Source organism: Centroberyx affinis, unplaced genomic scaffold, assembly GCF_046629955.1.
Source record: "Centroberyx affinis isolate AG114_WGS23_722 - 3 ecotype Tasmania unplaced genomic scaffold, CSIRO-AGI_Caff_v1 ptg007089l_1, whole genome shotgun sequence".
NCBI lineage: Eukaryota > Metazoa > Chordata > Actinopteri > Beryciformes > Berycidae > Centroberyx > Centroberyx affinis.
The window spans coordinates 6,288-17,500 of NW_027283594.1; the positions used below are offsets into that span (position 1 = coordinate 6,288).

At 41.6% G+C, this 11,213-nt stretch overlaps 1 protein-coding gene across 2 annotated transcripts in view; it reads left to right on the forward strand.

Annotated features, from left to right (window-relative positions):
* The first annotated feature begins 1,655 nt into the window (after positions 1 to 1,655).
* riok3 (RIO kinase 3 (yeast)) overlaps positions 1,656 to 11,213 on the forward strand; it is a 16,630-nt gene continuing 7,072 nt past the window's right edge. Inside the window, exons 1-8 of one of the 2 annotated variants that reach the window (XM_071513390.1) lie at positions 1,656 to 1,930; positions 3,325 to 3,446; positions 5,363 to 5,505; positions 5,945 to 6,052; positions 8,019 to 8,128; positions 9,013 to 9,156; positions 9,993 to 10,120; positions 10,446 to 10,628. In XM_071513390.1, coding sequence (XP_071369491.1) covers positions 1,895 to 1,930; positions 3,325 to 3,446; positions 5,363 to 5,505; positions 5,945 to 6,052; positions 8,019 to 8,128; positions 9,013 to 9,156; positions 9,993 to 10,120; positions 10,446 to 10,628 — 974 coding nt within the window. In that variant the 5' untranslated portion in view covers positions 1,656 to 1,894. The remainder of the gene's footprint in view (positions 1,931 to 3,324; positions 3,447 to 5,362; positions 5,506 to 5,944; positions 6,053 to 8,018; positions 8,129 to 9,012; positions 9,157 to 9,992; positions 10,121 to 10,445; positions 10,629 to 11,213) is intronic. The other variant, XM_071513391.1, reaches the window with a different exon arrangement.

Sequence of the window (11,213 nt, forward strand, 5' to 3'; positions counted from 1 at the left end):
GGTTGTTTCCTTTATGATGATCAGCCACTGGAGGTCATAGTTTATCCATATTTATATTTACCACTACATCACTGTATAGCCTGTATGCCTATGCAAGATGCCCTATGGGGCTTCCAAAAAATCAGCAAAAACAAAAACATGAAAACACTAAATTTACAGGGTACCAGAATAATTTACAGCTAGACATTCTCTTAATATGTAATCTCATGATTCCACTGAGTTATTTGCTAGATTTAGTGTTGCTGCTTGCAGCCCAACACTGATTTTTTTTGTCTTCAAAATGACAAAATTCTACGCTTTTACTTTGAAGGCAACACCGCATGATTTCCGGTCTTGCTCTGGTTAACGCTGTCTAACTTGATGTACCTGGACGCTCCGTATATCTGTGTGACAGCTGACGGCCATGCGCGTTCACGCGTCAACCTGGATGGGTTGTAGGTTGCAGCGACTGGTACGCGCACGCAGGAACACGCATGTACACACGGGTACACATGCACATACACATACTGTACACATAGATATAGGCCTATACAGTACATCTACGTACTGTGTGTATAAATAAACTACTACTACTACTAGCCTACTGCTACTACTAGGCTACTACTAATAATTATAATAATATTAAGTCCCTTTTGTAAAGTCTGACTCTTTACACACCTGGAAGGAGTGAACTAAGACTCGAAAAAAAAAATATATATATATTGGATGTAAAAAAAAAAATTACAGCATTTTAAAGCTCAAATATATATACACCAGTCTCTGAGTCGTTGACCTTACAGCTGAGAGAGCATTATTTATCCTCTTCACTCTGGTTTTGTTGAAGATGAGATGAACACTCTACACATCTGCTGTGTCAGTGTGTTGTTTTGAATAGAGCTGCAACGATTAATCGATTAGTTGTCAACTATTAAATTAATTGCCAGCTATTTTGATAATCGATTAATCGGTTTGAGCAATTTTTTAAGAAAAATAAGTCAAAATTCTCTGATTCCAGCTTCTTAAATGTGAATATTTTCTGGTTTCTTTACTCCTCTATGACAGTAAACTGAATATCTTTGGGTTGTGGACAAAACAAGACATTTGAGGACGTCATCTTGGGCTTTGGGAAACACTGATTGACATTTTTCACCATTTTCTGATATTTTATAGACCAAACAACTAATCGATTAATCGAGAAAATAATCGACAGATTAATCGAAAATAATCGTTAGTTGCAGCCCTAGTTGAACACAGGCTGTGTTGAAAATTTCTACCAAAGTTTGTTTCAGTCCAACAGACACACGTTGCCGTAAAGAGACTCATGCTACCTGTCGGGCTACAACTTTTCATATGGCAACACAATTAATAATCTAAGCAATAGAAATTAGGGCAAATTAGGCAGACTGTGACAATATGGAAGCCAAAGGCAAAATGTACAAGCTGTAAATATACTACTTACTTTTACCGCTTTATTAAAAGGACATATTATATTTTGATGAAAATTAAATGATAATTTAAACACATTTTGATACATTAAAAGACCGCAAAATAAAAGCGCGGTGACTTTTACTTTGAAGGCTGATATTTATTATGACCGGAAGTGCGTGTCCTTGTTATGTCAAGTTTCACACGGTGCTTCGCCTCCCACTTGGACCAGCGCACTGACGGGTTCACTACCTCTTTTCAGCCTTTACATTTCGTAAAATCTTTGTAACTGTTTTGTAAATTATCTTTTTATATTTATTGAACGTTATCCAACGGTTATTTATACGTGTCACATCGCGCGACGTTGTTATTCATCGCTAATTTGTGTGACATTTCTCGCCATATCTGCCCCGAAGCTCGCTAACGTTAGCTCGCCTGCTAGCCAACATTCACTCTCCAAGGAAACACTTGATTCAACATTGTCGTAATCATGGATCAGATAGGAGTTACTGCAGAAACACCAAAGGTGAGTCGCTGATTTGCCCGGCTAGCTTTTGTAGCCGTCTTGTCAACTGTTAAACTCCACAAAGCTAAGTTAGCTAGCTTGCTTGTTAGACACATTATCCAATATGGCCTGAGTGAGCAGACCTAGCCATAAAAGGCTGAAGTTAGTTAGCCGGTGTTCTGCCGTATTTGGTGACCCATCAGATTCTGTGACCTGCAGTGTTGGTTAGGTTTAGGCATGAGGAGTGAGATGGTTGGGGTTAGGGTAAGAATATCAGGGCAGGTCACAGAATCTGATGGGTCACCAAATTCGGTGTAACACCGGTCAGAGCTGTCGGGGCAGAAACGCAGTGACAGTCGCAGGGAGTGCCGTAATAATATATTTTGGCCTTCATAGCAATACGGTGACTTGCTGTTCTGTTATCACAAGTCTCATTTTAATGTCTAATTTGAACGTCCCTCCCAGGGGGAGGGACTGTGGGCATGCCCGGACTTGTCTCACTCTCATTAGTTCATTCATTCATTTCCATATTTTCTGCTTCTTGTAACTTCCCCATTTATGTCTTATCTGTCTCATAACTGTGTGTGTATATATGTGTTTTATTCTTTTAATTGTGAATCACGTTGTACTTTGTCATAGAAAGAAAAGTGCCATAGGAATAGTTTGTCATTATTGAAATATAGGAGGGGATATTTCTCACTATATGTTATAATTTCTGTGATTACCTTAAATCTTTGAAACACACCTGTCAAGTAAAATTATTTTTAGTAACGTTAGTTCCTCTCTCGCACCAAAAGAGCTACAGGGATAGCAATATCAGTAGAGGTGGTTATGAGGGGGGGTTAAAAAAAAATCTGATGACATCATGAGTTGGAATTTTTATTTACGCCTACTGGTAACTAAAAATACAACATTTTCAGGAAGTTAAATGAATGTGGTTTGGATAAAAAAAGAAATAAAGAAAATTTAATAAAAAGGTGAATTTTTTGTAGCCTATGTGTTTTTTAAACAGGTGTATATGATGACATGGAAGATTAGTTAACAAGGTGAAAAAGCTGTTCACTGTATTCAAACAGAGAAAATCTTAAGCAACAACACCTCAATTTCTTATTAATGTTATTACGTTTCCTGTTTGCTGAAAAATCTGAAATATTGAGTTAGTTATACTGCTATTGCAATATTCAGCAAAATAATCACAGTATGATTATTCGTCAATATCATGCTGACTCTAAATCACTCTGGGTCAGAGAGTCGGCTAAATGTTATGGTTGGTTTGGCTTCAGGGTTAAAATAGGCATGTAGGGGTGATGGTTAAGGATGACGGTTAGGCAAATGAATGTAGTCAGTGCAAGGTAATAACACTCTGTGTGTGTGTGTGTGTGTGTGTGTGTGTGTGTGCGTGTGTGTGTGTGCAGCCTCAGAGCCCGTGGGGCTCGGTGGCCCCGGCGGCTCCCTCCTGCTCGCTGGCTGATGTGATGAGCGAGCAGCTCGCCAGGCAGCTGGACGATGAGAACAACGCCTTCCCCACACTGCCAGAGTGAGTCCTCACCTGCCTACCTGTGTGTGTGTGTGTGTGTGGTGTGTGTGTGTGTGTGTGTGTGTGTGTGTGAATAGAAAAGAACTCCCAAATGAGGGTTGGTTACCTACCTGTGTGTGTGTGTGTGTGTGTTTTGATGCTGGCCTGTCATCTTTCTTCACTGACCACTCATATAATAATCAATATCTTTCTCTCTCTCTACCTCTCACTTCGATTCAAGGTGCTTTATTATTACACAGCTTTGTTGAATACTTAATTCTGATTGGTCAATGAAGGCATTCTGCGGTCCAAGATTAGACTCATATCACTCTGCAGTAGGGCTGGACGATGTGGTTGGAATCAATATCACGATAATAATAAGGATTTTTTTCAATATCGATATATATGACGATATGGCTCAGATTAGCAAAATCACGTTAAATAATCAAATTAATGTTCATTATATTGAACCGAATGGTAATGTTTGGTGTGATGTCAAACTAAACTGAAATTTTCACATAATATTCCTACCATACTTCATTGTGTCTGAGTTTCTAAATAAAATGAGCTTGTTCTCATCAGTTCAGACAGCAGAATTGTGCGTCTCCATATCCCAAAATCACCATATCATCACAATATAATCTGGTTGATTGTGTTTATTTCTAATCAAATTATTGGCGCCATCTTGTGGCAAAATCACATTAGTCCTCAGTTACAGCAGGCAGTCCTGTCTGTAAATGGCTTCTAATAAAATTATTTTAAATCAGTATTTTGTGTCATATGATTAATGTCTTTTTGAAGTAGAGTTTAATCCTCTGCTTCATATCATTGTGTTGTGTCATTGTGTTTATTTTGTGATAATGATCAGCTTGCTGTATGTTTATGGTGTGTGCTCTTTATCAACGAGGCTGAACAAACAATATGTCCGAAGCATCAAGATAGAAATTTGGAACCACAAACCACTCGCCCTTTATTTCTGTGTCTCTGTTCCCTCTGTATTCAGTATATATAAAGTGCTTCTTTGACATGGAAGGTGACAAAAATTGTATTCCCAAAGCATCAAGGCAGAGGTTTTCAACAATAAATCTTTGTCTCTTTCTCTCTCTCTCTTTCTTGTTCCTCTGTTTTGCTCTCTCTCTCTCTCTCTCTCCCCTCTCCTTCTCTCTCTCTTCCTCCCTCTCTTTCCCTCTCTGTCTCTCTCCCTCCCCCTCTCTCTCTCTCTCTCGCCCTCTCTCTCGCTCTCTCCCCCCCTCTCTCTCCCCCCTCTCTCTCTCTCTCTATCCCTCTCTCTCTCTCCCGCCCTTTCTCTCGCCTTCTCACTCTCACCCTCTCTTACTCTCTCTCTCTTTTCTCTCTCTCCCCCCTCTCCCTTTCTCTCTCTCTCTCTCCCTCTACTCTCTCTCCCCCTCTCTCTCTCCCCCTCTCTCTCTCGCTCTCTCTCGCTCTCTCTCCCTCTCTCTCTCTCCCCCTCTCCTCTCTCTCTCTCCTCTCTCTCCCTCTGTCTATTTCTCTCTCTCTCCCTCTCTCTCTCTCCCCCTCTCTCTCTCTCCTTCCCTCTCTCTCCCCCTCTCCCTCTCTCTCTCTCCCTCTCTCTCTCTCCTTCCCTCTCTCTCTTTCCCTCTCTCTTTCCCCTCTCTCTTTCCCTCTCTGTCTCTCTCCCTCCCCCTCTCTCTCTCTCGCTCTCTCTCCCCTCTCTCTCTCTCTCCCCCCCGCTCTCTCTCTCTATCCCTCTCTCTCTCTCCCGCCCTCTCTCTCGCCTTCTCACTCTCACCCTCTCTTACTCTCCCTCTCTCCCTTTCTCTCTCTCTCCTTCCCTCTCTCTCTGTCTCTCCCTCTGCTCTCTCCTTCCCTCTCTCCCCCCCTCTCTCTCTCCTCTCCTCTCCTCTCTCTCTCTCTCTCTCCCCTCTCTCTCTCCTCCCCCCCCCCTCTCTCTCCAGCCCCGGTGCAGACCTGTTGTCAGGTGAGGACACAGAGACGACCAGTGACCTGATGTTGGCTCAGATGCTGCAGATGCAGTACGACCGCGAGTTCGATACCCAGCTCCGCCTGGAGGAGAGGAAGTTCAACGGAGACAGCAAAGGTGGAAAATAACAGAATAATCATATTTAATATAGCACTTCTCAACACAGAGTTAAAACCTGATTTACAAAACAGTATGTAACAGTATCATGTAATAAAAACATAAATCAACAGCACAGGAAAAGTAAGAAATATAACAGTAAGTCATGAAAAAGAGGTCAAAAACAATTCATATAAGATCATTACAGAAAAAATAGATAGTGTTCTTCTTATAACAGAGACAGCAAAGGTAAATTTGTTGCCCTTTTTGCTGAAATAGGCTTCCACTGAATCTTAAAATTTGTTTTAAACAACTTGAAAACCCACGAGACTCACTGCAGCTGATGAAAATGTGTGCAGGGAAGGGTGAGGAAATGCTAAGAGTTTGTTGAAAGTGTAATTAAAGTTTTAAAGACTTTTGGTTGATTATGGCAGCCTGTGTTTCTGTGTGTGTGTCCCAGTGTCCATCTCCTTTGAGAACTACCGCATGGTCCATCCGTACGCCGACAGCGACAGCTCCGAGGACGAGGTGGACTGGCAGGACACCAGAGACGACCCCTACAGAGCCGGTAACAGACTTATATACCACTGTATCTGTCCTACAGAGCCGGTAACAGACTTATATACCACTGTGTCTGTCCTACAGAGCCGGTACCAGACTTATATACCACTGTATCTGTCCTACAGAGCCGGTACCAGACTTATATACCACTGTATCTGTCCTACAGAGCCGGTACCAGACTTATATACCACTATGTCTGTCCTACAGAGCCGGTACCAGACTTATATACCACTGTGTCTGTCCTACAGAGCCGGTACCAGACTTATATACCACTGTGTCTGTCCTACAGAGCCGGTACCAGACTTATATACCACTGTATCTGTCCTACAGAGCCGGTAACAGACTTATATACCACTGTGTCTGTCCTACAGAGCCGGTAACAGACTTATATACCACTATGTCTGTCCTACAGAGCCGGTACCAGACTTATATACCACTGTATCTGTCCTACAGAGCCGGTAACAGACTTATATACCACTATGTCTGTCCTACAGAGCCGGTAACAGACTTATATACCACTGTATCTGTCCTACAGAGCCGGTAACAGACTTATATACCACTGTGTCTGTCCTACAGAGCCGGTAACAGACTTATATACCGCTGTATCTGTCCTACAGAGCCGGTAACAGACTTGTATATTGTCTGTCAGACAGTCCAGTTTTTGATGTTTGTGTCTGTGATGTTTCTAGATGTCACGGTGCTCAAATAAAGACGATAGTTTAGGTGAAAATTGTGGAAAAATGAATGTCACTGACACTTCGAAGAGCCCATGTGACCTCTTTATTTGTCAGACAGACTCACAACTGGGCTTGAATGAAAGCTAAGAAGCTGCCCTTTAAAATGATATCAAACATATTCTCATAAAACATGACTAAAGGTCCTGAAAATGGGCCTAAAATCGGATATGCATCAGCGCCTACAATCCACTTTATTGTAGGGGGTGGTTAACTTCATGAGCTGATTACTGTGACAAAGCTGCCATTCAGCAATGGTTATCATATCAAAATATCATCTACGGACATATTCCTTTTCAAAATTTGTAACTAGATTCTGCCACCTTGAGTGGTACCGATATCTGGTCTGGCCCATGGACTATAGGGTTGTCACGGTGACGTCATTTTTACACCAGTGGTGCTTCCCTCCTCCAGCCCGGTCATACCGGTTATACCGCGTTTTGCCACTAGAGGGCGGTCTGAGCGCTCTCAGTCACAGCTTATTTAACACTGGAATTAGTTAATTAGAAAGGACGCACATGACCATACTGAACTGATGATGTCATCATAGGGTGGGTTAAGAGATGCTGACATGACAACAACATTGCTCAAATTTAATGTTAAGTCTACCTTGTGTGAAGTCCACTTTTTGGGTTAGAGGTCAAATCTGAAATGCCTCCACGTCTGAAAATAAACTTCATGGTTTATAGAAACACTGGAGAAAGTTTATTGCTTTAGTCATAAAATGCACAATACCTTCCATACACGAGCTTATCTGCTCCACTAAACGGCCACTCTGAAGTTTTAATTATCAATATATTATATCAAAATATTTCTCATACAGTTTGTACACCTTATTATGAAAGCAGGCGTTGTACCTTGAAACCTTTTAATGGGAGATTTCTAACCCGGCTCAACACTCAGATATAAAGTTAACATGCAGAGACTTGTCCCTGATCACCAGGTGGATTCCACTGGACTCACCGCTCTCACTGTACGAGTCACTAATCACAAAGTCACTAATCACAAAGTCACTAATCACAAAGTCACTAATCACAAAGTCACTAATCCTAAACAGCCTCCGCCACAAGTGACCTGTCAACCTGTGGGAAACACAGATCAGTACGCTGTTAGTATGTGTTTATCATTTAGTGGCCAAACTTGGAAGGTCTGAATATATACTTTTATTTTTTTGCTTGTTATTTTTTTGAGCTAATCCATTACAGTAAGACTGAACCGTGTGTCTGTCTGGTCCAACAGAGAAACCCCAGACTACGCCCAGGAAGGGATTCACAGGGAAAGGCAAGAACATCACGACCAAACATGATGAGGTGGTGTGTGGCCGCAAGAACACCGCCCGCATGGACAATGTAAGACGGGTTTATACTTACTAATACACTGTTACAGCTTTTATCCACAATGTGAGACAGGTTTATACTTACTAATACACTGTTACACCTTATATTGACAATATGAGACAGCTTTATACTTACTAATACACTATTATAGCTTGTATTGACAATGTAAGACTCTATAAGCATATTAATGAGGAAAAAACTGATTTAACTGGTTCTGTTTTATACATCATGGTGATTTTGGAGGGACATTATACCTTTGTTTTTTGTGAAACACTTTGTTAACTCTAAACTCTGCTTTTAGCACTTCTCAGTCATATCATGATCATGCTAGGGCCAGAGGAATATTTGTTCCATCTCTTATCAGGGTGCTGTAACCTCTGACCTTTGACCTCCCAACTGTTGGCTGCTTGTAATTAGGGCTGAACGATTTTGGAAAAATATCTAATTGCGATTATTTTGACTGATATTGCAATTGCGATATGATTTGCAATATTAGAGGGAATGATAATTTTTACATCATTATTCTCATTTTCATTGAAAAACATATTCAAATGATTATGGTGTGATTTTTGCGGGGATCTGTACCAAACAAAGATTTTCTTAAGTCTGTAGAATATGATGTGTAGGCCAGGACATCTCTGCAGCACCACAATATTTCATTTAAAATGCTATTTTGACACATTTCATCTTTAACAAATATTGCACCTCCTGCAATTTGAAAATTGCAGCAGGCCATATTGCGATTTCGATAAAATTTCAATTAATTGTGCAGCCCTACTTGTAATGTTGGTGATTTAGGAATTGAAGCTTATTCTACTGTTGATCTCATTGTAAATCATTGATTAGAGCATCAGCTAAATGCCTTAAATCTAACCCCCCCCCCCCCCCCTCCCCAGTTTGCTCCAGAGGTCCATGTTGGTGACGGGTTGGGGATGGATCTGAAGTTGTCCAATCAGGTGTTTAACTCTCTGAAGCGTCACTGTCAGAACGAGCAGCGCCGCAGCGCCAGGCTGCACGAGAAGAAGGAGCACTCCACCGCCGTGCGTTCACACACACACACACACACACACACACACACACACACACACACACACACACACATTCTCTCTCTCTCTTTCACGCATACACACTATAAGACACAACACACTCTCTCTCTCCCTCACACATACTACACATGCACTGTCTCTCTCTCTTTCCATCACATGCACACACACTATTAAAAAGAAAAATTACACACACTCTACCTGTAAGAAACTCATTACACTTTCTCTGTCTCTCTCTCTTTCTGTCTCTCTCTCTGTCTCTCTCTCTCTCTCTCTTTCTCAATTCATTTCAATTCAATGTGCTTTATTGGCATGAAAGTTCACATACAATATTGCCAAAGCATCAAGATGAATATCAGTCTAGGTGTGTGTGTGTGTGTGTGTGTGTGTGTGTGTGTGTGTGTGTGTGTGTGTGTGTGTGTGTGTGTGTGTGTGTGTGTGTGTGTGTGTGTGTGTGTGTGTGTGTGTGTGTGTGTGTGTGTGTGTGTGAGAGAGTCAGTGCCTGGACAGAGGAACTGTGTTGCTGTGTGTTCAGCTCCTGAACCCAGAGCCTCCATCACAGAGTGAGGATCAGTAAACTATGTGAAGGAATTAATGTTTGTTGGTAACAAGGGTTACACACATTTTATAACAATAACATTCAAAGAGAAAAATATCAAATATGTGGGGTTTCAAGATATTGAGAGATTAAGATTATGTTAATAAAAAAGAAAAGAAAAAGGACATAAATAAATGATTAAATAAATAAATAAAATAAAAGTGTATTGATCACTCACTGTTCTCTCTTTCTCTCTCTCTCTCTCTCTCCCCCCCTCTCCCTCCCTCCCCCTCAGGAACAAGCAGTGGACCCTCGCACTCGTCTGCTGATGTACAAGATGGTGAACGCCGGCGTGCTGGAAAACATTAACGGCTGCATCAGCACCGGAAAGGAGTCTGTCGTCTTCCACGCCGACGGAGGGAGGTGGGTGGAGGGAGGGAGGGAGGGAGGGGAAAGAGGGAGGGAAGGATGGGTTGATTGATAGATGGATAGATGGATGGATGGATAAAAGGAGGGAGGGAAAGCTGATGTGAAAGACACCGGCATGTTCACAGTGGCATGCGCATATTCTCTCCTACGTCTACAGTTGTTTTCATTCATGTTTATATTTCATTTTAACTGGCATTAAAAAGTCTTAATGTAACATCTGTGTGTGTGTGTGTGTGTGTGTGTGTGTGTGTGTGTGTGTGTGTGTGTGTGTGTGTGTGTGTGTGTGTGTGTGTGTGTGTGTGTGTGTGTGTGTGTGCAGCCTGGAGGAGCAGCCCATTCCGGACGAGGTGGTGCTGAAGGTGTTCAAGACGACGCTGAACGAGTTTAAGAACAGAGATCGCTACATCAAGGACGACTATCGCTTCAAAGACCGATTCAGCAAACTGAACCCGCGCAAGATCATCAGACTCTGGGCCGAGAAGGAGATGCACAACCTGACCAGGTGACAACTATACTGCTAATACTACTGCTACTAATACTGCTAATACTACTGCTGCTAATACTGCTACTACTTTTTTTTTCCATATGTTTATTGATTTTTTTCAGTAGTAGCAAACAAAACAATGCACAGCACAACAACACATTGCACATCTGGAGACAAGGGAAAAAGGAAAAAACAATACACATAGCACATCCATACACCTACACTGAGCACACACACACACACACACACACACACACACACACGCAACATCAAGCATAGTCCTCGAAAGGCACAGTCAGAGTGATACGCACAAGGAGTGCAAACAAACAAAAACACAAAGACAACCAAAAAACGCAAAACAAAAGTTTCTCTTATTCTATACAGTTTGTCTTATTCTATACGGGTAACCATTGGTCAAAATGCATAAACATGCACTTCATCTTCTGGCTCAGCTAAGAAATTCCCCAAGTCCCTATGTTCAATAAAATGTATAAAAATGTTGTGTTCCTGTTTATTTTTAAGTATATAGATGATTTTCTCCAAGGGTAGGGTTAGAGATATTTCCCTAATCCATTGACTTATACTGCTAATACTCCTATTGCT